The sequence below is a fragment of the Pecten maximus genome, chromosome 1 (genome assembly GCF_902652985.1).
Source record: "Pecten maximus chromosome 1, xPecMax1.1, whole genome shotgun sequence".
Taxonomy (NCBI): domain Eukaryota; kingdom Metazoa; phylum Mollusca; class Bivalvia; order Pectinida; family Pectinidae; genus Pecten; species Pecten maximus.
In genome coordinates, this window is record NC_047015.1 from 52,918,762 (window position 1) to 52,944,467 (window position 25,706).

The 25,706-nt window shown below is 35.6% G+C and overlaps 1 protein-coding gene across 1 annotated transcript in view; it reads left to right on the forward strand.

The window, feature by feature from the left end:
- LOC117337825 (protein sidekick-like) overlaps positions 1-19,390 on the forward strand; it is a 30,765-nt gene extending 11,375 nt beyond the window's left edge. Inside the window, exons 13-34 of the mRNA XM_033898952.1 lie at positions 35-658; positions 1,170-1,268; positions 1,513-1,704; positions 2,217-2,587; positions 4,044-4,269; positions 4,815-4,930; positions 5,467-5,656; positions 6,050-6,340; positions 6,862-7,057; positions 7,529-7,632; positions 7,866-7,936; positions 8,191-8,416; positions 8,867-8,982; positions 9,717-9,897; positions 10,065-10,202; positions 11,330-11,488; positions 12,092-12,220; positions 12,437-12,601; positions 16,904-17,032; positions 17,368-17,530; positions 17,718-17,871; positions 18,403-19,390. Coding sequence (XP_033754843.1) covers positions 35-658; positions 1,170-1,268; positions 1,513-1,704; positions 2,217-2,587; positions 4,044-4,269; positions 4,815-4,930; positions 5,467-5,656; positions 6,050-6,340; positions 6,862-7,057; positions 7,529-7,632; positions 7,866-7,936; positions 8,191-8,416; positions 8,867-8,982; positions 9,717-9,897; positions 10,065-10,202; positions 11,330-11,488; positions 12,092-12,220; positions 12,437-12,601; positions 16,904-17,032; positions 17,368-17,530; positions 17,718-17,871; positions 18,403-18,690 — 4,328 coding nt within the window. The 3' untranslated portion in view covers positions 18,691-19,390. The remainder of the gene's footprint in view (positions 1-34; positions 659-1,169; positions 1,269-1,512; positions 1,705-2,216; positions 2,588-4,043; positions 4,270-4,814; positions 4,931-5,466; positions 5,657-6,049; positions 6,341-6,861; positions 7,058-7,528; positions 7,633-7,865; positions 7,937-8,190; positions 8,417-8,866; positions 8,983-9,716; positions 9,898-10,064; positions 10,203-11,329; positions 11,489-12,091; positions 12,221-12,436; positions 12,602-16,903; positions 17,033-17,367; positions 17,531-17,717; positions 17,872-18,402) is intronic.
- Positions 19,391-25,706: the final 6,316 nt, after the last annotated feature.

The following is a 25,706-nucleotide window of genomic DNA, read 5'->3' on the forward strand; positions in this document are numbered from 1 at the left end:
TACCTTGATAATTACAACTCTCCTTCATTTTCAGCACCCAGTGGTCCACCAAAGGGATTTTTCGGCAGTGCAAGATCCAACTCGTCCATCATGCTTCAGTGGCAGGCTCCGGATGAGGATAAATGGAACGGAGATCTCCTCGGTTACACGATTAGATTCAGACTTGCTGATTACCCCAGCGCTTCATACCACCTGAGAAATGCCACCATCTGGCCTTTGACATCTTACGAGTTAACAAACCTCATCATTTTCCAGGAATACGAGATACAGATTGCTGCATTCAACAGTCAGGGAGTTGGGGTTTACACATCATCGATCAGGGTGGCCACGATGGAAGGAACGCCTGATGCACCACCTAGGGACATAACAGCTACCACAGTGAATTCAACATCAGTGAACGTGTCATGGCTTCCACCAGATGCTGCCTATTTTAATGGAGTGAATCTCGGGTACAAAATTTTCATGCAGGGTATGATGGATGCAGAGCCCAGTTTACGACTTAAAGTGGCACCAGATTCCAACAACCCAGTCGGGATACAGACTACATACATTCACGGTCTGAAGAAATATACCAACTATACTTTGAAGATAACATGTTACACGAGTAAAGGGAATGGACCTTTCAGCTCAACTGTAGTAGTGAAGACTGAAGAAGATGGTAAGTCTGGCTGCTGAATTTCAACCTGTAATATTACAAATTTATTACATCTTCACCAGTGAAATATTAAAGATTATTCATTCTACAAAAGATGTTTTTCACTCACTAGTGAAAAATATCTTTTGTAGAATGAATAATTTTTTTCAGATTTGACCAATCAAAACACTGCTTACAAACGACATTGGGAAAACTTCAAAGCTGACTCTGTATAATGAAGAGAATATCTAACAGTATCTTCATTAATACCAAATTATTACCAATTAATACCAAATATGAATATCAATATATTAGCCCCAATCATCAAATATTTGGTATTACTGAAGACACTGCTTGATATCCTGTAATTCAAATTAAATATGAAAACCGTTTTGACAAAAGTTTTTTTTACCAAATCGTTTTTGACTCCCTTGGTTCCTTCCTCTAAAACACAATAACAACTGAATATATATATCTAGGGCCAGGAAATTTAGGGCAGGGCACAGCGCTTCACTTTGTTTTATTCATCTTTCAGTTCCTGGTCAAGTTGGAAGTTTGTCATTTGCCAACATCTTGGATATTTCCTTGAAAGTCATTTGGACCCGTCCTACTGAAATCAATGGAATACTTCTAGGTAAGATAATGTAGAAAATCTTGATGTCCCATTCATTACAGTTCCTCTATTGTTAAAACATTCAACTTATACAGCCAAATTGTAAAAAAAATATTGTTTTTTATTCTGTTGATAAATTCATTCAGAAATAAAAACGCTAAATTAAATTCTTTTCATGCTTTGTTTTGAGTTTTCAAACTTTTATTTAATTTTGCTTTTAATGAAATATCAAATGTAATAAATGATCTCAATTTATCTTGTACAGAATATAAACTTGAGTGGGTGAAAAGAAACTCGACTGAGCCAGCTGAGTCAATAGACTTGCAGAAGATTTTCAATGATTACACTATACGAGGACTGTCCCCTAGTACCAATTACACTATAATGGTCCGTGCCAAGACAGCCAAGGGATACGGCCCGCCGAGATCTGCTGACATCCAGTCTGGAGTCCCTCCAGGTAAAATAGCACTCCTCTTTAAAAATCTATTCATTATTTGTGTCACAAAAAATTATAAGATTGTTGATTCAAACATTTGATTGTCAAATGTATAAAGGGATTGGGCACAACTCTATCCATTTTTAAGTTTTATGATCATAATTTCATAATTAAACTTTTGAGCATGACCTTATTACCTGTAAGATCAGTGCTCTTTCTCATGCCAGGTTTCATTGTATGAGAAACTTTCACTGTATAATTTAATATAAGTTTCTGTTGGTTAGAATTGTTGAAAATTGATAACATTGTAAAATTAGTAATTTACGAAAGTAATCGCATAGAATTGTTGTTTTAAAGAAAGTTTCTTGGTAAGCAGATATTTCATTATTATTGCAATTTTTTAAAAGAGTTTGCTGAAAATGATGAAAAGACTCGATGAATTGTTATTGGTCGTAATCTTTAATGCTATTTCAATTTTGAAATAAGCATTCCATGTAAATAACATACCAATGATAAACCCGTTCGTGATACAGAACAACCAACTGCCCCAATCAACCTTGGAGTATCAAACATAGAGGCGACGTCTGTCCTGCTCCAGTTTATACCCGGCTACGACGGGAAGACTTCCATCACTACCTGGATTGTACAAGGACAGCAGAACGATAACACGACTTGGGGCGAAGTTTACAGGATCTCTAATCCTGGGGCCACCTCCCTCACAGTTCTCAATCTTCGTCCCTTCACCGAGTATCGCCTACGAATGATTGCTGTTAATATTGTCGGCCCAAGTTTACCCAGTCAGCCGACCAGGAAGTTTCAGACACTACAATCGGCCCCCAGTGTTCCACCAGACAATGTTACTGTCAGGGCGCAGAATGCTACAGCTCTCAGGATCAGCTGGGCTGTAAGTTTTCAGTTATCAGACTTATAGTAATGGATAGGAATTGTTAATAAAATCAAGCATTTTGAATGTGAAATACAGTAAAACTCACTTGTGTCGAACACGGTTGAATCGAATACATCGGATGAGTCGAACGTTTCGTTCGGTCCCGATTTTTCCCCTTCTTTATCTTTGTAAATTAAGCACGGATGATTCGAACACTGTTGAATCGAATACTACGGTTGTGTCGAATATATTTTGTGGTCCCTCCCTTCTAAACTATACCAAAATTTCCATTTTTGTGTCGAACATCGAAGCGTCATGCTGTCTCAGGTAAAATTTGCTGGCTTCGCCTGATTGACCGAGTGTGACCGATCAGCCGTAACGGTGTTACCAGAGCCTATTGTTAGGTTTCGGCTGTCGGTCGCACATCATCCCATTGTTTATACAGGTGCACGGGTGAAGTAAAACGTTCAGGTATACATAACTAAGAATAAAATGTGCACGTTTTAATGTATAAACCAATAGGCCTAAGTTTTGTTTACTGTTTTCATACACATGGCCGCCGAAAAAATAAGGAAAAAGTAAACGATAAATTACATATCTTCCATCGAAAAATGCGCAGAAAAAATACTTGAATGTCATTGATTATTTATATATGCCTAAATTCTGAATACGACAATGATATGCGGGATGTTTTTACTTCGTTCAAAAGATCGTGGCAATACATGATCATGCAGCCGATAAACATTGACCGCGGCCTTCACCTTTGATACAAAATCAGCATGCGTACGGTCGATCAAATTTCCATGAACTGCTTATTGTTTAAATTTATATTGTTAATTGTAGAACAATATAAATGGATTTTAAGATAAATAAATATGAGTACACTGTATACATTTATATTCTTACAATGTATTATCGTTTTCGTAAAATATTATGCGGTCATTGTACGACTCCCGTGTGTAAATCGCGTATCTATGTCAAAGATGATTTTACGCATGAACTTTGTTTTGATCCGTAACTCTCACAATATTGTTTATTAGATAAAGGAATAAGTGTTATCATGTACAATTAATAAATATCTTTGTTATTATTTATTGCTTATTTTCGACTATGTTATCAAGCACCAGTTCTGCATGCATACAAACGATGATAGTCGGGTGTTTTGTCTCCGTATACAAACGGACACGGATAAGTCGAACCATCGGATAAGTCGAATATTTTGCTCGGTCCCGTCGACTTCGACTTATCCGAGTTTTACTGTATATATTGTTCCTATGTTAAAAAAAAACAAAACATTTTTAATCTTAAAAGTCATCCACAATTGTAATGATGAAAAAAAAAACTTTATTTCACAGTTTAAGTTAAGTGTATTTGGATATTTTAAATTTCCAGTTGAAAATCTGATAGATTTTCTCTTCATGTGCTTGTATTTTCCAATGATTTTAGAATAATGTTGTCTGCCATTTTTTTGTAGCCACTCTCCAAGAGTGAGTGGAATGGAGCCCCACGAGGCTACCAGCTGTTTTACAAGCTCAAACAGAATCAGGCATACGCACAGATTGATCTAAACATGGACCGTGACAATCACTTCCTGAATGGTCTGGAGGAGTGGATGGAATACCAGGTCAGGATGAAGGCATACAATGATGTGGGCAGTAGTGGTTATAGTCCCATCACCACGGAACGTACTCGAGAATCAAGTAAGTGATCATTAATTAAAATCCTCACCATTTCATTGGTTGAGAAAAGGCATATAGTGCTAGTATGTACCAATATCCTGTCACAACCAGTCCTGTTGTCCTAATCAAAGACATATCTTGTGAACCCCTCTACAGATTTGATTATATCATAACATCAAGTTCTTCACTTGATCAAATTCTATTGGTCATAATGGTCAAGGTTGAAGGGTCAAAGGTCACATTTAAACGCCTTCTGCATGGGACAGACATGCTCTGTATTTGTAACAACAGGGACATTCATGTGTACATTATATAGTTTTGTTGAAGTATCGAGGGATATTTTATGTAAAAATCATGATTATAGCTGCAGTAAAAAAAATTAGTAGTTATCTGTAATATGTGAAAGTTTTAAATAATTTGCATTCTGAATTAGTTTTCAATGAAAATATATTAGGAATTTGTCGATACCTGCTTGTTACCATTGACAGGCTTAATATGACTTGTAAACCACAGAGAAATAAACTGGTGTACAAGTTGAGTAATTTCTTACTTTACTACTCCTACAGCACCATCAGATGGTCCTCAGAACGTGAGAGCTATCTCAGTCTCCTCAACTTCTATCAATATTTCCTGGTCGGATGTTCCTGCTCTTGCCCAGAACGGTCTTATCTCTGGCTACAAGGTAAGGTGTTCTTACAACTTACTCTTTTGGGGTCAAGAGTTTGTTAGGTATTGACTGTGTAAAATACAGAACTGGATGCTATGGACTGTTTCTTAAAGAAATCTTGATGATACATGCTGTATTATGGAAAGGGATTTGTTAAGTTTCAGATTTAAAAACAGGTCTTATGCATATAGTTAGCATAAAGATAAAAATTAACTTAGGAAGATGATCTTGTTATAGTTGTCTCCCTTTATTCAGAATATGATCAGTTTACTATTTCCTAATTTCTTCACTTTAAATTCTTAATAAGTATACACAAATTATTACAGCTTGTGGAACTCTTCTGGGATGAAGATAAGTATGTCAAAAAATGATAACATATATCCTTAACTCTAAGAGAAGTATTATACAGAGCAGAGCTATTCACAGCAAGATGGCACAGTATATCCTTAATTCATGTGATACTGTATATTATTAACTTGAAATTAGTTTAAATTGTCAATTAACTTTTTTGAATATTAGCTCATCTTAATGAGTGTATTACTGTTGTACAGGTCCAATATGAGTCGGTCGTAGAGAATATTCTGCCTGTGATGCAAGATGTACCTGGCAACCAGACTTACAGTGTAGTAATTGAGGGCCTACGCAAGTTTGTGTCATACCAGGTGCAGGTCCTGGCTTACACACGTATGGGAGATGGAGTCCTCAGTATGCCTCCAAAGACTGTCAAAACATTCGAAGATAGTAGGTTTATTTTAAAGGAAATATATGTAGTTACAAACTTGTGTAATTATCTTCAATATGCTTCCAAGAATGTCTTGTTGACCATATAATAAAAAGAACATTTAATTTCATATTTCTCGGGAAGAAAATTATTTTACAAATCATATAGTTTTAAAAGGAAATTGTTCAATTTTCCAGTTCTAAAGGTATTTTAAAATTTGAAGAATTGGATATAGTTATTCTCAAGGATAATACAGTGTATGTCATTTATTAAAAATAGATACTTGCTACTGAATACATATCTTTTGCCATAAACCTGATCCTAATGTAGAGGGTACATTCATTGTTATGCTTAAGTGAAATATTTCTATTGTCTCGCTTTCTCTCTAATTTACATACTACATATTTCTTCAGAGCCGGGCCCACCTGTGATTGTGTGGTTTCCTCAAGTCACCTACACCACTGCCAAAGTCCTGTGGAGCCCGCCACTTGAGCCTAACGGTATAGTCAGTGGGTACATGGTGTCCTATCGTATCAAAAACATGAACACTATCACAAATAGCTCTGAACTCCCATCTACACAGTACGAGTTCACAGTAGCTACTCTTCAGCGCGAGACCTACTACGTCTTCAGCGTGACAGCTCGCACACACTTGGGCTGGGGAACCCCGGCGGAGGTTCTCGTTTACACCATGATCAACCGCAGTAAGTTTATTTAAACATGAATTTGATTATTTTTGTTGCTTGAATGAAAATTTGCAAGAGAAAGACTGTGTTACTCATTTCTAGCTCAAAATTTAGCAAAATAAAAAGTTATTTTGACGACCTAATACCAACAGTATCGACATCTTTCAATATTAATTAGTAATCAATCAATTTGATATTGTTACATAATTTTTGTATAGTGTTATTTCTGTGCTTTTAATTTCTTTCTAAACTTCGTCGTAGGTTTCAAGATTGTATTAGGCCCCTACTTTCGGTTCAAGGGGCATATAATTGCTTGTTGTGATATCCCCGCTATTATGATATTTTTCTCTGGAGAGTGGAAAATATGACAAGCGGATTCCACTGTAGCATATGAGAACTTGTATTCATCTGAAAAAAGTTTTTTTATACCAGTTGATATTTTCAATTTAAAACAAATTGTAATTGATATAAAACTGCTTGATTAAAAGATTTGTATTTTGCGTACTGACCAGAAGACAAAACCTATTTATCTTCCATAGCTATCCCTGACCGTCCATCATTACCATCGATCACATCAGAAGTTGGACCACGGTCGGTGGTGATCAGCTGGCAGCCTGCCTTTGATGGGTATGGCCCACTCAGGAATTACACCATACAATACCGAAGTGAGAACGGAGACTGGAGTACGACCCCTGAAACTGTACCCCCGGAACTCAATTCCTACAAAGTGACTGGGTAAGCCATCAACATAAATCAGTTACAATACATTTTTGCTATGGAAATAGATATTGAATCAATATAAATATGATTTTCAGACACATACTCACATCATTGCCTATGTTGGAAAATTTTCCCTCAACTTGTTATTAATTATACTTGCTGTTATTAATTAAATACACTTGCTGTTATTAAATATACTTGCCCTTCATTGATTCTGTAAAATCCATAATCGCTAATAATTATTTCACACTCATTAAGAAAGTGTCAATTCATTAATAATTTACCATCATATTGACTATTGCACAGGAAAAAAAACTGAGAAAATTTAAACTGCAACAAAATTGCCTGTCTGTAAAGTATTTGATTGTGAGCCTTGCAGTGATTGAAAGGCTTGAAAGTACAAAAGGTACAAAATGCATTTATTCTGCCTGCAATCTATATGTGAAAGCTTGACTTTTACATCATTGAAACTTTTATTTGTTTTAGCTTGCACCCTAACACACAGTATTGGTTCCGAGTGGCAGCCACTAATGATGTAGGAATGAGTCCATTCAGCGACGAATCCTTACCAGTCATGACATTGGAGGCTTGTAAGTGTCGGATTTCCTCATGATTTTAAATTGTCAAGTTTTAATGTTTTTATTTACTAAGAGGAGATGTTTTGATATAATTTGATTGTTTAAAATGTAACAAAAACTTCACCACTCATATGCAGCTAATTGGCATGACCTGAAATCCAAGGAAGTCCTGAAATTTAAGTTTAAATAGCTATGTACTGTATAATACATGTCTAGATGATATTGTTTTGTGGTTGTTATTTCAGTACCAGAAGGAGCGCCACAGAATCTGCTTGTAGTACCACTAACAACCACCTCTGTTAGAGTAGCATGGCAGGTAGGTCAATCAAGATTCACAGTTTAGTTAGAGTGATTCAACACAGCTTAGGGGATTGTGCTTCTAAAAAATCATTCTAGAAAAGACAAAATATGAAGAATGTTTTTGAAATTATTACTGAATCTTATTTTGCATTATGAAATTATGTAAAAGTAAAACATAAAATGTTAAAGTCTTTTATTGAAAGTTTAAATAACTAAGTATAACTATTAATTCAAAAGAACTAATAAATACTGAACCAAATGTTTTTCCAGCAACCTCCGACCCTGACATGGAATGGTGCCCTGCTGGGCTACATTGTTCAGTATAAGCAGGTGGATATGAACAGCTATCAGGAAACACCAGTGGATTATCGTCAGTACAGCACGATTTTGGAACAGCTAACGAAAGATGTCAACTACGAGATCCGTATCATTGCTTTCAATAGCAAGGGGAATGGTCCACCTAGCACACCTACCATTGTATATGTAGGGGAGGCAGGTATGTAACGATCCGAGTACTACCATTGTATATGTAGGGGAGGCAGGTATGTAACGATCCGAGTACTGTCATTGTATATATAGGGGGGGGCAGGTATGTAACGATCCGAGTACTACCATTGTATATATAGGGGAGGCAGGTACGTAGGATAGGTAATCATTGTTGATTTAGGGGAAGTAGATAATAAATAAAGATCTGCATGGGTATGCAGGTATGCAAGACCTGGTTAATACCATTGTGTATGTAGGGGAATCTGGTATGCGAGATCAGGGTACAACCATTTTGTTTGTAGGGGAATCGGGTATGTAACGATCCGAGTACTACCATTGCCCATATAGGGGAGACAGGTTTTTACTTTGTTTGTAGATGTCACATCTGTAAAATAATTGTTGTTTTTCTGTTGTGTTTATGTTTTCTTCTAACAGATTTTTATTTGCGTTTTCTAACCAGCTCCTGCTGCTGCTCCCACAAACATTTTGATCCAGGCTGAGAATTCCACAGAATTGATGGTCTTCTGGCAACCACCACCACCAGACAAGCAGAATGGCGACCTATCTGGTTACAAGGTACACCTGCAGTAAACTCTATAGAAGTTATACAAAATTCTAATATGCTACAAATACAAAAATCTAATATGTTACAAGGTACACCTGTAGTATAATCTATGGAAGTTATACAAAAGTCTAATATGTTACAAATACAAAAATCTAATATTATTTTACAAGGTACACCTGCAGTAAACTCTATAGAAGTTATACAAAAAGTCTAATATGTTACAAGGTACACCTACAGTAAACTCTCTAGAAGTTATACAAAAGTCTAATATGTTACAAGGTACACCTGCAGTAAACTCTCTAGAAGTTATACAAAAGTCTAATATGTTACAAGGTACACCTGCAGTAAACTCTCTAGAAGTTATACAAAAGTCTAATATGTTACAAGGTACACCAACTGTAAAATCTATTAGAAGTTATACAAAAATCTAATATGTTACAAGGTACACCTACAGTAAACTCTATGGAAGTTATACAAGAATCGCCTTCTGCCTGTTGAGATTGTATTTTCATGATAAAAATCTAATATGTTACAAGCTTTAAAGATTGAGAATAGAAAAAAAATGCTTGATTTGATTTTTAATTGGACATCCTTCCTTGTACAGCCCAGATTATTGTGATGGACTAATGGTAAATCCCATGTAAGGAAATTATTCTGTAACATTCACAATTTCAATTATTTCGTTACATTCGGAGTAACATAGTATGGATGACTGGATGTAATAAAAGTTCCATCTCTCATTTAGATACAATACTGGATGACTACGGATGGGATTGCCTCCGGTGTTCAGATAATTGTCAGAGAGAAACAGGCGTTACTTCAAGGCCTCCAGATCTTTGCTAACTACTCTGTGACAGTACAGGCATACAATCTGGCCGGTGAAGGACCAAAGAGTAATATCTTCTATGGACGGACCCTGGAGGGAGGTACGTATTGATCAATGCGTGGCAATGGATGAATTCGAAACATACAAAATATACTTGAATAATTATGAACTACTTCAGCTGTTAAAATGAAGTAATATTAAGCATAATTGTCATGTTGATGGTGGATGTCTGTAATATTGATTTATGAAACATATTCATCTTTCCAGTCCCGGAGATTCCTGAGTACATTTTGTTTACCAACATCACTTTGACCTCCCTGAATGTCTCCTGGGCACCCCCTACGCAACCTAACGGTGTCATCATCGGCTACGAGTTAACATACTCGCTACAACATTCTAATGAAGGTTGGTGATCCCTTTGGAGAATAATCCACATTATTAAAACTTGGGCAAGAATAGCCAAAACCAAACTACATGTATTACTATAAAGTAAACCCAAACTTTCAGCTGTTCAATGTATAAGATATCTTGTCCACTGCAATGTAAATAAAGGTGATTCCAATCAGTAGTGTGTAGGATTATTAGTCCCCTCCCCGGGGCTGTCCCCGGGGACTGGGGCTGTAGGTGTGTTGGGGTTGGGATTGGGTATTATAGATTTCCTCCCCATCTGTCTGTCAGGCTATCCACTCAGTTTTCCGCATTTTCCTCAGCCATGCTTCAAGGTTTGGTGAAAGTCAGTAGGAGTATCTACAGATCAAGTTCAAGTTTCAGGGTTTTTGGATGAAGGTCAAGGTCACTGTTTCTATTTTTAACGAGTAGGGAACATGTATTGCTTTAGCAATATCCAGCATGCTTGTTTCATTGGGGAGTGTGACGGGGGTCACTTTTGAATCATTGTAGAGCTAGAGGTTGGTCAGGTGGCACAGTTATAACATAATAGCTTTTCACTTAGGCAACTGTGATTTAATTCCCCGAACTGATGTGAAAAGGTGTGGGAATACCAACATGAGTTTTCCCACGGTACTCCTTCCTCAGTAAGACCTCTCACCCGCATCTGTCCAAGCCAACCAGAGTGATTAATAACTTTTACTAATTTAAAAAATCTTTGAATTTATATTTTACATTTATTAATAGATCTGTAAAGAATCAACAGTATACACCTATGGCCCACAATCAAATAGTTGATTAATAACTTTTACTAAATTTAATTTTAAAAAATCTTTAAATTTATATTTTACATTAAATTTTATTAATAGATCTGTAAAGAATCAACAGTATACACCTATGGCCCACAATCAAATAGTTGATTAATAACTTTTACTAAAGTTAATTTTAAAAAATCTTTAAATTTATATTTTACATTAAATTTTATTAATAGATCTGTAAAGAATCAACAGTATACACCTATGGCCCACAATCAAATAGTTTAATATTAAAATGTACTAAAAGCTATATCTGATAAAGGCTTTCTTGTAACATTTTTGTTGTTCAGGTCAGGAATGTTTTATGTTAATATGATTGTCGTTTCATAGAGAGCCGACTTGTGAAGTTGACAGTGAGTGGCTCTAGACATTACGTGATCATCGACAAAGTGGAGGAGAATGGTACTTACTTCTTCAGTGTGAAGGCTCGGACGTCTGTAGGGTTTGGACCGGAAAGGGTGGGCAAGGTCACCATGGGCCCACAACCAGGTATGTATCCAACAAAAAAAATCTCACCTCAGATATCATTCCAGTGAGTGAATGTAAAAAGATATTGGGTCATCTGCTCAGATAGTGGGTTTTCTGAATGTACTTATTGAATTTCCTCAAACAGTAAGACCTCTTGGGTGTTTCCACTTTGACAAGTGTGATGAATATAAGTCAAAATGATATAATAATTCATTTCACAATGGTAACAGTTGTAAATGATTTTATAGTTAACTCTAGCAATATAGTGTTGTATCCCAGTATATGGGGCAAAAGACAATTATAATTTGTTTAGGAAATTAACAAACTTCAAATGTTAAGTCCCTTGATAGAATATTTGTATTATGTTTAATGCATACATTAGGGTATGATGCAGTATATAAAATATGATTACGAATATATATATGTACTTACCACCTGAAGGGGCCTGAGAGGGCAGAAAGGCCTAGCGGCAAAGTCTTGGATTGTTTGTTTTGGTTTTTTTATATAGTTACCTATATTTTTTAATGACCTTTATGTGATGTCCGTTTCCTTGTCTAAATATATTTAGAGCAATAATTAACAAAACTTGAAAAATTCAATTTAATAATAAACATTCCATTTCAGGCTCCCCTGGGCAGCCATATCGACCGTCTGTGGAGATGACTGATGATGGCACTGTCATGCTCAAATGGATTGGAGGTAAACGTGGAGACTCTGATATCATTGGCTATCGTGTGGAGGCAAAAACTATAAGTAAGTATTATCATGTTTGATGACTTTTGTTTTACCAAAAGGTCAATGCTGCCGCTTAGATCTATCTGCTGGGCTAGCCGTTATGGTTTTATTGCCCACTTTGGTAATATTGATAATGTATATCAAAACCTAATTATATTTTTTTTTAAATTATATAAAAAATTTGTGAAACTTAAAATCTTGGACATGTTTAATAAACTTAATATGTCTTTACAGAAAAGCGTAGTTGGGAGAAAGCACCGGTATACCAGACAACAACAAATATTACAGAGGCTCGCTTTTCCTTCCCTGCGGTATGTTCAGCTGATGGATGTCAGTTCAGGATCAGAGCTTTCAATTGGATTGGTATCAGTCATGCTAGTGACCCCTCAGAGGTTATAGGTAAGTACACTTGTCTGGCTAAGTGACAATATAGCCATGTTCTATTTATAGTTCATGCTTTTGCTCAGAATAATTGCTTTTAGCAGGTCTTGTTATTTCAAATTTGATCAACAATTTTTAAAGGAAACTGGAGGAAAGTTCTGTTAATTAGTCCCCTGCCGTTTGAAAAACGGGGGGGACTATAGGTTTACCCTCCATCTGTCCGTCCGTCCGTCTGTCTGTCTGTCTGTCTGTCACACAATAGTTGTTCAAACAACTCTTCCTAAAGTACTACTCTGATTTTAACGAAACTTGGTATACATGATCAGTATAACATGTAGTTGTGCATCCCACATTTGTTTTTTTTCTTTCGAAAAACCATTTTAAAAAAAAAAAGGAAAATAAATAGGTGCACTTCTAGCTCAGGCAGGGGACTTTGTATTGCTGTTGCAATACTATCCATCCTTGTTTTTTCTACCATGAGACAGGTTTATATCATGTTTGAAACAAATTGTGATTAGACGTGACTTTTATCATATTTCATAGACTATAACTGTTACTGCAGTAATACATTTGATAATTCATGCATTTGGCATTATGTTTTACTGTAAATATATTGTGTAGAATATAGATTGATGAAACATGGACACAATCGTGTATTTTTTCCCTACAACACACCTTTATGCAAGGTAAGCTTTATTAGCCCACCATCATCAGATGGTGGGCTATTCAAATCGCCCTGCGTCCGTGGTCCGTCGTCCGTCCGTCCGTCCCTCCGTCCGTCCGTAAACAATTCTTGTTATCGCTAATCCTCAGAAAGTACTGAAGGGATCTTTCTCAAAATTCATATGTGGGTTCCCCTTGGTGCCTAGTTATGCATATTGCATTTTGAGACCAATCATAAAACAACATGGCCGACAGGCAGCCATCTTGGATTTTGACAATTGAAGTTTGTTATCGCTATTTCTGAGAAAGTACTGAAGGGATCTTTCTCAAATTTCATATGTAGATTCCCCTTGGTGCCTAGTTATGCATATTGCATTTTGAGACCAATCGGAAAACAACATGGCCGACAGGCAGCCATCTTGGATTTTGATAATTTAAGTTTGTTATCGCTATTTCTGAGAAAGCACTGAAGGGATCTTTCTCAAATTTCATATGTAGGTTCCCCTTGGTGCCTAGTTATGCATATTGCATTTTGAGACCAATCGGAAAACAATATGGCCGACAGGCAGCCATCTTGGATTTTGACAATTGAAGTTTGTTATCGCTATTTCTGAGAAAGTACTGAAGGGATCTTTCTCAAATTTCATATGTAGATTCCCCTTGGTGCCTAGTTATGCATATTGCATTTTGAGACCAATCGGAAAACAACATGGCCGACAGGCAGCCATCTTGGATTTTGACAATTGAAGTTTGTTATCGCTATTTCTGAGAAAGTACTGGAGGGATCTTTCTCAAATTTCATATGTAGGTTTCCCTTGGTGCCTAGTTATACATATTGCATTTTGAGACCTATCGGAAAACAACATGGCCGACGGGCAGCCATCTTGGATTTTGACAATTGAAGTTTGTTATCGCTATTTCTGAGAAAGTATTGAAGGGATCTTTCTCAAATTTCATATGTAGATTCCCCTTGGTGCCTAGTTATGCATATTGCATTTTGAGATCAATCGGAAAACAACATGGCCGACAGGCAGCCATCTTGGATTTTGACAATTGAAGTTTGTTATCGCTATTTCTGAGAAAGTACTGGAGGGATCTTTCTCAAATTTCATATGTAGGTTTCCCTTGGTGCCTAGTTATGCATATCGCATTTTGAGACCTATCGGAAAACAACATGGCCGACAGGCAGCCATCTTGGATTTTGACAATTGAAGTTTGTTATCGCTATTTCTGAGAAAGTACTGAAGGGATCTTTCTTAAATTTCATATGTAGATTCCCCTTGGTGCCTAGTTATGCATATTGCATTTTGAGACCAATCGGAAAACAACATGGCCGACAGGCAGCCATCTTGGATTTTGATAATTGAAGTTTGTTATCGCTATTTCTGAGAAAGTATTGAAGGGATCTTTCTCAAATTTCATATGTAGATTCCCCTTGGTGCTTAGTTATGCATATTGCATTTTGAGACCAATCGAAAAACAACATGGCCGACAGGCAGCCATCTTGGATTTTGACAGTTGAAGTTTGTTATCGCTATTTCTGATAAAGTACTGAAAGGATCTTTCTCAAATTTCATATGAAGGTTCCCCTTAGTGCCTAGTTATGCATATTGTATTTTGAGACCAATCGGATAACAACATGGCTAACAGGCAGCCATCTTGGATTTTGACAATTGAAGTTTGTTATCGCTATTACTGAGAAAGTGCTGAAGGGATCTTTCTCAAATTTTATATGTAGGTTTCCCTTGGTGCCTAGTTATGCATATTGCATTTTGAGACCAATCGAATAACAACATGGCCGACAGGCAGCCATCTTGGATTTTGACAATTGAAATTTGTTATCGCTATTTCTGAGAATGTACTGAATTGATCTTTCTCAAATTTCATATGTAGGTTTCCCTTGGTCCCTAGTTATGCATATTGCGTTTTGAGACCAATCTGAAAACAACATGGCCGACAGGCAGCCATCTTGTATTTGACAATTGAAGTTTGTTATCACTATTTCTGAGAAAGTATTTAAGTGATCTTTCTCAAATTTCATATGTAACTTTCCCTTGGTGCCTAGTTACGCATATTGCGTTTTGAGACCAATCTGAAAACAACATGGCCGACAGGCAGCCATCTTGGATTTTGACAGTTGAAGTTTGTTATCGCTATTTCTGAGAAAGTACTAAAGGGATCTTTCTCAAATTTCATATGAAGGTTCCCCTTGGTGCCTAGTTATGCATATTGCATTTTGAGACCAATCGGAAAATAACATGGCCGACAGGCAGCCATCTTGGATTTTGACAATCGAAGTTTGTTATCGCTATTTCTGAGAAAGTACTGAAGGGATCTTTCTCAAATTTCATATGGAGGTTCCCCTTGGTGCCTCTTTATGCTTATTGCATTTTGAGATCAATTTGAAAACAATATGACTGACAGACAGCCATCTTGGATTTTGACAATTGAAGTTTGTGATCTCTATTTCTCAAAGTACTGAATGGATCTTTCTCAAATTTAATAAGTAGGTTCCCCTTGGTTCCTTGTATTGCATTTTTGGACCAGTCTGTCCTGAAAACAACCTGACAAACAAACAGCCATTATCGTTAAATCTCAAATTTCTTATATAGCTAGGATTCCCTTGTTTGAAAAGTACTGGAGGGATGTCTCAATTTGCACAGATTAGTAAAATGAAGGGAAAAGTAGAGAAAAGATCAATCTGACATGGAACCTATGAAGATCATTCAATGGTGGGCGCCAAGATCCCTCTGGGATCTCTTGTTAGACATATGATATTTATCTGTAAAAATATTGCTTGGAAAATAGATTTATGGAACATGAACAAAAGCATGTTTTTCCCCCCTACAACACATCTTTATACAAGGTAAGTTTAAACAGATATGATGGGGTTTATCTGCAAATAAGTCTCTTCTCACAAATAAACCCCTTCCTCATTTATGCAGAATAATCACTTTAAACTTATCAGGGCCAGTATGAAAGACATGGGTGCCCTATAATAGTAATCTCTCTGTCTGGACATTCGCCTGTCTGTCTGTAAATTGTTAAGAATTAAACAAGGAGTCTATTTACTAAAGGTCAAGGTTATCGGGTCAGAGAATTCGGTCAAAGGTCAAGGTTAAATTATGTAGCATTTCACTCATGAACGTTTATGATACTAGGAAGCAAAATTGGTTTGATTTAAACAAGGAGTTAACTTAATGTAGGTCAAGGTCAAGGTTAGATAACTTATGGTTATGGTCACTGCTTCAATGCCATGGTAGATTTTTTGGTGATGAACATCATATTATGACGGAGGAAATTTGGTCAAAAATAAGCTCTCCGAAAAGTTAAATTACTAATTTAAAACCTATAACATTAGGCGAAAGGGCTTTTATGAGGATAAATATGGTACACAACTTTGAATTGCCTATCTCCCGGAATCAATCCAACTTAATAGCAACTTATTGCTTATGCTAACTTTGTCATCGCTGTTTGCATTTTAGAAAACAGGCTGTGAAATACAACAACCATTGTTGATAGATTGACTTCTGAATCATTATCACCAAGTTACTATATTCAAGTTATGCCCAAATCGTTGTAATCTTTCGATATTATCTATCTGAAGTTAAAATCAACCAATGTTAAAGTGTTTGATGAACATTCTTTGTATTACAGCCCCACTTGCGATCACCAAGGCTTTCCATTACGAGTGGTGGTTTGCCGTCATCATGGCCCTCTCTGGACTTATTGTCATCCTGCTCATCATTTCCTGTCTGTGTTTAGTTGCCCGTAAGGGTAAAAAAGGTTTGTAGTTCAAAACCTGTGAAAATTTCAGCAAATTTCCAGTTTGATTTTATTATGTTCTACCTTCATTCTCATAATAATTTGATCTTGTAACATACCACTATGAAAAGTAATTTTTCAATTTGATTGGAGTTATGATTCTTCTTGCTTTTCTGTTTGAAATGTTAATAGTGTACATTTGTCCCATTACTATGAAATTGTATTCACTTGATCTAAAACAATGGTATTCTTGTAATTTGTCTTTGTTATATAGACAATTATTTTAAGTTATGCCCATTAGGTTAGCCTAATATGGTCATTAACATGATCTGTTTTTTATTAACTTTTCATCCCAGATCCAAAGAAAGCTACTCCTAATGTGGCAATATCCACGACCAACCTAGAATCACTAGATACAGAGGAGGGCGGGTTCGCTACCATGGAGATGAGACGATCAAACCGTAGAAGTATGACTAGCAGTCGAAACGGCAATGCTAGAACAGCAGGAATCTATGGAAGGTAAGTGTATTTCGATACAGATAAATACTTCTTATTAAGAAATTGCAATTTATATTTTATGATACCTCTGATTCTGTGATTCCATCTAAGTAATTAAGATGTTCAAAGTATTAAAATGTTCTGTGTAAAAAAAACATGAACTCAAACATTTATATATTTTGCATTCTTATCATCTGTATGATTTCAGAGCGCCACCTAGACCAAGTCCTGCAAGTGTTACATACTCTGATTATGATGAAGGAGCAACAGCAAAGAGTGCTTTGCCTGATGATGATGATGATGATGTCGACGATGACAGCAGTGTCACTGAAAAACCGTCAAACTATGGCGACTCTTTATCAGTAAGTGTTAGGCTGAGTGTCGGTAACAAGGATTCATATTGTTTCTTTTCTGTCCATGGTTCATTTTCTGCATATAGTGATTTACAGCTTTTCTCAAACAGCATCAGATGTGATGACTACACTTTGATGTGTTATCATGTTACATCATTTTTCTCATGGAATTAAAAATCGTCCTTTGTGTCTTGTACTTATAGATAGAAAGAGGATGCTGATATTTTACATGAAAGTGTCTTTGCGATCAAACATCATTACCGTACAGTCAAATCGAAAAATTTAATTTAAAAAAAAATTGCGATTATGAAAACTACATTAAGCTCCATATCCAACATTAAAAAAGAATGAAGATAATTATGATTCCCAAACATTCTCTTAGTTCAAGAATTAGATACCCTGTGTGTTCATTTATTCTTTCAATTTTTGAACAACTATGTTTTCCCTTACAGTATTGATAATGTATTTATATTATTTTGTGAAATATGGCATTAAGTTGATTTAGATTTTTGCTAATTCTTAACATTTATTTACTTGCAGGCAAGCGATGCTGAGAGTGATGATAGCGACAAGTTACCTCCCCCTCCGTCCTCTCCTCCTCCGCCACCTTTTACTGCCAATCCATATGTCAATGATCTAGCACGACGGTCATGGCGACAGAACTCTCAGGACCAGAATCAGCCTCAGACAAGTCATTATAATGCATATACCTACACAGACAGCGAGGCGGAGAGTAGTCACTATGCTCTCAGTTTAACAGGACAAATGATTATAAACAACTCCGCTGGTTCACGTGCTCCACTTCCAGGGTTCTCCTCATTTGTATGATAATGTCTTGTTTTCAGTGGATTTGAGAAATTCTAATAGAAATATTTCGGGAGTTCTAACATAATTTTTGTTAGAAAATATTCGTCCTGTGGAGAAAGACATCAAAACCGCCTCTCATTGCTTGAATCTTGTATCTAGAGGTTAGATGTGTAATCTCAGTGTTAAGGTGTACTGATGTCAGGAGTTCTTTCCTTTGAAAAATTTCTCGATCCCTTAAAGTTGAAGGTTCCCATGACTACCCAGTGTATACCTGACAAATGTGTTCAGTATTTCCGAGAAGTATGATTATGTGAACTTGTGCCTTGAATATTGATATTCCAACAATATATCATGCAGCAAAAACATATATTTTGTACAGTTTTCTACAGAAAATTGACTACAAATGCTAATAATACCAAAAGCGTTGTGAAATCATATTTTTATATTCTCACATATCTCTGTCATGTTCTGTCATTTTCAAATGAAAATATGCAAGAATTGTGTAAATGTAATCAGATTGCCAGCGATGATAACTGTACTGTTAAAAAAGCTTCCATACAAAACTGAATCATGAGTGTGTCTGTGTGGCCATTCGAGCTCAAGTCTCGTGTCTCTTCCTCGCCATAGGCAACCTGCCAAATGAGTCTGTTCAACGAGTGTCTCAAATGTGATTCAAAATGTGTCTGAACTTGTGAAAAAGGCAGAAAATATCACATTTAAATTTTTAGCCCACCATCATCAGATGGTGGGCTATTCAAATCGCCCTGCGTCCGTGGTCCGTCCGTCCCTCCGTCCCTCCGTCCGTCCGTAAACAATTCTTGTTATCGCTATTTCTGAGAAAGTACTGAAGGGATCTTTCTCAAATTTCATATGTAGGTTCTCCTTGGTGCCTAGTTATGCATATTGCATTTTGGGACCGATCGGATTACAAAATGGCCGACAGGCAGCCATCTTGGATTTTGTCAATTGAAGTTTGTTATCGCTATTTCTGAGAAAGTACTAAAGGGATCTTTTTCAAATTTCATATGTAGGTTCCCCTTGGTGCCTAGTTATGCATATTGCATTTTGGGACCGATCGGGAAACAACATGGCTGACAGGCAGCCATCTTGGATTTTGACAATTGAAGTTTGTTATCGCTATTTCTGAGAAAGAACTGAAGGGATCTTTCTCAAATTTCATATTAAGGTTCCCCTTGGTGCCTAGTTATGCATATTACATTTTGGGACCGATCGGAAAACAACATGGCCGACAGGCAGCCATCTTGTATTTTGACAATTGAAGTTTGGTATCGCTATTTTTGAGAAAGTACTGAAGGGATCTTTCTCAAATTTCATATGTAGGTTCCCCTTGGTGCCTTGTTATGCATATTGCATTTTGGGACCGATCACCAAATAACATGGCCGACAGGCAGCCATCTTGGATTTTAACAATTGAAGTTTGTTATCGCTTTTTCTGAGGAAGTACTGAAGAGATCTTTCTCAAATTTCATATGTAGGTTCCCCTTGGTGCTTAGTTATGCATATCATATTTTGGAACGAATAGAAAACAACATGGCCGACAGGCAGCCATCTTGGATTTTGACAATTGAAGTTTGTTATCGCTATTTCTGAGAAAGTACTAAAGGGATCTTTCTCAAATTTCATATGTAGGTTCCCCTTGGTGCCAAGTTATGCATATTGCATTTTGGAACCGATTGGAAAACAAGATGGCCGACAGGCAGCCATCTTGGATTTTGACAATTGAAGTTTGGTATCGAGATTTCTCAGAAAGAACTGAAGGAATCTTTCTCAATTTTCATATGTAGGTTCTCCTTGGTCCGTCGTATTGCATTTTTGGACCAATCTGAAAACATTGTCGACAGACAACCATTATAGCCAAATCTCAAATTTCATATATAAGTTTCCCTTGTTTAAAAAGCACTGGAGGGATGTTTCTCAATTTATACAGATCAGTAAGAGGAAGGGAAAAAAAGAGAAAAGATCAATCCAACATGGAACCTATGAAGATCATTCAATGGTGGGCGCCAAGATCCGTCTAGGATCTCTTGTTTTAAATCTAATTCGTTGCCAGCGAGTGAAGACTTAATTAGTTGGGACCTGATGATAACGTACAATTGAGAGTGATTTTGATCAAAGATGGATGATATAAACTTTGTGAAGTCGGAGTCAAGTGTGGACTATAATCTAAGGTGCATAACAAGGATATGATTACAGGCATTCAAATGAAATCCACTCTGATGGCAAACTGTGATTACTTTTGCACTAACTAACAGTACTAGAAATGGATCTCTATACAAGAAGGCTGTGTGCTGGACGTCCCCACCCATTGGAAAGGATATCTGTATGGAAAGAGGCTGTCATGTGCTGGATGTCTCCATCTTTGTATTTCGTGAATTGTGTGTCATCTGCTGGGATGAAAACATTAGTCAGTATTCTCAAGATATGACCAGGCGGTGAAATGACTCAGGTCAAATTGGTACTTGTGTTTCGTCCTTCAGGATCTCTAAATGTGAACCCCACAGAAAAGAAACCCACTTAACGTGATTTCCCCTACTGTAATTATGATAACATGACGTCATGCACTGTAATGCTTTGTCATGTTGGAAATTGTGATGTCATGAAGGAAAGTGACGGCATATGCTGTGATTTTGTGTCATGCACTTTGATGTATGTTATGAGAGTGTGTAAAAATGTGTACAGAAAATTGTAAAATAGAATTATTCCCAGGTGGCCAAATTTTCTAAACCTGTAATGAATGTGTATTGGGAAATGAGCGAGAATAGATATTAGTTAGCTAGTATAGAGCAGTTAGTGCTAGGTAAGCTTAAACAATAGACTGACACTTGTCCGCATGTCGTCGACCAAGTGATAACATTTTTATTTTTTATTTTTTTCCGAATGCCAGAATTTCCAATAGTTGTGGGAATTTTTAGATTTAATGATAGCAGCGAGACCATTTTAAAGGAACTTCATGTTCAGAGAATTGAAGGGCAATTGACACTCTAAAATTCTCTGATATGTGTAATCATTAATGCTGTCATAGAAAATGAAAAATTGTAAAATATTCTGATCACTGAAGTAGCAATCATGATAAAAACTTGACTATGCAAAATTATGAATTATGTGTAGTCCGGACATGGGGCCGCGGTGGCCAAGTGGTTAAGGTGTCGCAATACTTTATCACTAGCCTTCCACCTCTGGGCTGCGAGTTCGAAACCTGCGTGGGGCAGGTACTGACTGTAGGGCGATGGTTTTTCTCCGGGTACTCTGGCTTTCCTCCACCTCCAAAACCTGGCATGTCCTTAAACGACCCTGGCTGTTGATAGGACGTTAAACAAAATACACACCAAAATAGTCCGGACATATAAATAGATCAAGTAATTTAATTCCGAGGGAGAAGTTGAAACATGAATTAGTCATTAATCTCAAAGATTTTTAAACTGGGGAATCGTAACTTATGATAACAAAGCAATAACAGTAGTATAAGTGATATCACATCATCATATATAAAGTATATTACTAACTTACTATGTTCATGACATCAGTAAAAATATTCAACAAGGTGCAATAATTATATGTAATATCCTATTGTTTAGTCCACATCCTATTGTTCTTGTGTGTTAATTATTTGTCTTTGTTTTCTGTATATTTTATATATTTTAGAGTATTGTCTCTCTGTAAATTATAATTTGCTTCTGTTAAGGGTGTATCCTGTCTAGAGCCAGATATTTACTTTCATTCCGAAAGAGTTACACACTGAGAAATGTAATACAAGTATTGTGAATGGAATTGACAATTTAATTGAATAGTTGACAAGGACAAAGTTTAAATCCACATAGTTGCCTACAGAAACTGAAAGTTGGAATCCTAAAATTTAATTAAAGGATGACAAATTATCTGAGGCCACACTTTCACAAATCTATATGCCCTGATGGAAATTTAAAGATAGCTTCTTGATATCAACATGATATATAGTTGTAACCACTGAAAGTTAGGGAGAACATGATAATGAAATGGGGGGGAAAACATATTATTCATGCATGTTTAATGGGCATGATCTATCATAATTTAGACATGTTTTATGGACAAGAAAAATCTCAAAACCCTCAGGAAAGAGTGTGACAATCTAGAGAAACTCGGTCTAAAAACAGTGCTGTTACTGTTTTGATTATCAAATGCATATATCTTTGTACTTTCGATTTTTACAAACAGATTTATATATCCAAAGAAAATAATTTTGTATCTTTATGTCATAAGTTCAGTTTTTAACCAAAATTCCACTCTCCATGGTCCATGGTCTACGTTTTATACCAAACACTTGGTAATATTTAAGAAATGATTTATTTATTTCTATAGAAAAACTGGCGTCAGTACAATTTAGAACTGTAGATACACATGACAAATGATTTAAATCAGATAGAGTATGTCTCGAGCCCCCTTGCAATTGGAGAGCCCCAACCCACCTTAGTGAGAAAGTAAATGTGTCAAGTTCATGATAAATCATTTAATCATTTATAAAGCCTCGGATATAACATGTCATAATACTTTTTAATATGATTCAGCTTTACAAAACCCACATTTAAATGTTTGATTGTTGGGTAGAGTAATTGTTTTATTTCATCCCAATCTTTATACATAGTATACAAATTCAATACAGTTGTATTTGGTGCTGTAAAGTTTTATCATGATACAAGATACAAACTACATATTGATGAACGCTGGTTTGTTGTGGATTCAGTTGTTGTTTCATATAATTTGAGTACCTATCCTGTACTTTTTTATTTATTCTTTATTTGTCAAACTTACTGATTTTTATTTACAATAATATTTCAACTCCCAGCTTCTGAGGTATTAGAAATGGTATTGAATGAATTAGATATTTTCCCCTACAATAATTTCTTTTCTTGTGTAAAACATGTAGAATCTAGCTAGGATTAAGATATATTATGTTGGTAGTGATTTTAAACATAGAAACATTCCGTATGAAATCAGGTTGTGAAGACTCCCACTACTTGTGGTTCTGTAAAATGATTTATATATATTTATTATACATCTTTTATATTATCATTAACAAGACTTTTCAAAAACAAATTTTAGATTTAAATTCAAATGACATTTTAAACACTTGCTAAAATGATGTATTTTTTTGAAAATAAAAATTAGGCTTCAACCAGATTTATATGTCACAGAAACTCTTCATTTAATCATGATGATATATAAAATGAATTCTAAAATTACTTCATCAGAAATTATAAATTAAACACAGATGAAATTTTTAAACTGAATTTAATTAAGATATTTAAATGCAGATAATTTGATAATGGTATATGTGTTCCGGTTACTTCTAAACTAAACATATCATGATCTTTTGATGTATTCATTATATATTTTGTTTTATTTAACAGTTTTAATGTTTTTATAACGGTTATTACTGAAAATATTAATATTTTATGTTGATGTTGCATCCATGTAAATATATGTTAATTTTTGGAATAAATGGTAAGAAGTAAGGTGTTATTTTTACTATAAACACCTCTTCTGCAATTTCAAATATATCATATCAGTCTCATGTGAAATGAATGATTTGTTCCCTCCACCAATTTCATTACAAATTTAAATATAACAGAAAATATTTGTCGGTATTATATGTTCAAACTTATATGATTATGGTTATTGTATGTTTACTTCTCAAAATATCAGCATCATAATTTCAGATATACAATACATTTAATATCAGGGTACAAATCAACCTGGCTTTGTTCCACAGATACAAATTCAAAGTTAAGCTTTTTTTCCTCAAGTATTAATCCCACACCAGACATTTGGCTAATAAGCTACCAACTGTTGTCTAACATCTGATGGTGGCTATCAAGGAAATTTCTTGATCTGATATAAATAAAATTCTAATACCAGAACTGTGTGATTGTATTCAGTAATAAAACACATAAGAAAATATGCAATTTGATAAAATTCAGGGTTTTATTAAATAATTTGTTGTCATGAATTATTATGTACGTTATGAACTAAATTGTAACTTTTTGGTGATTAGTACCAATATTAGGTTGGTTGATATGATTACCCTTATTCTTATCCTCAACTCCACGTTGGTAGATACGATGTGTATGATTTGATGCTCTCTACCTAATGTAATGGTGAACAACAGGCTGATCTGTGTTGTCTCCGTTGTCCTTGATCAAGACACTTTACGTAATGACTAGATGACATGTGATAGGCCTCCCATATGTTGTTCAGTGAGTTTATCACCAACTACTACAAGTAGACCCCGTCTCAAAATGACCCTGTTCATGGCACGATAAACCCAGCAAACAAACATAAGTAACTAACTGTCATACCACGGACCGATAAAACGGAACGAAGGGAAATAACTCTTGTAGGACAATGATTCTAAGTGCTCAAGTTAAATGCTAGGTAGGTTACAAAATTAATTTGTGTCTGTCAAAACCTGTGACTGGAATTGAAAATATAGGTCTCTAAAGTGGTACCAGGTCTCTGACATGTCAAATGAGTTTGAATTCAAGGTTGTGGCAGTATGTGAATTTGAATGTAGCAACTTAATGGTAGAGGTCATGAAGTTTATGGTGATTTTGGTATAACTGAATGCTCTTAAATGTACAACTTATTTTTTATCTCGTAAAATATTGTCTAAAAGACAAAATGTACTGTTTAATTATTGACTGTACAGTTTAATTATAGTTGATTAATGTGTATAAATATATCATTATTTATCATGTACAATTGTAGATACATACATGTACACACAGGTTACAGTTAGTGTCGATATACGATCTGTCTCAGACTTTGTGAATTAAGATTGGAATATATTGCATGTATTTGACAATGTCACAACAAATCTTTTAAATTTCTGCTTTTACAATCAATCTAATCACGAAACTGTTCACTTCATTTTTTTAAGAACTTTCGATTTTCTTATTAACTTTGAAGAATGGAATGTTCTCTTCAAATTTATTTATAATTCTTGATTTTCTTATTAACTTTGATGAATTGAATTTAGGTCA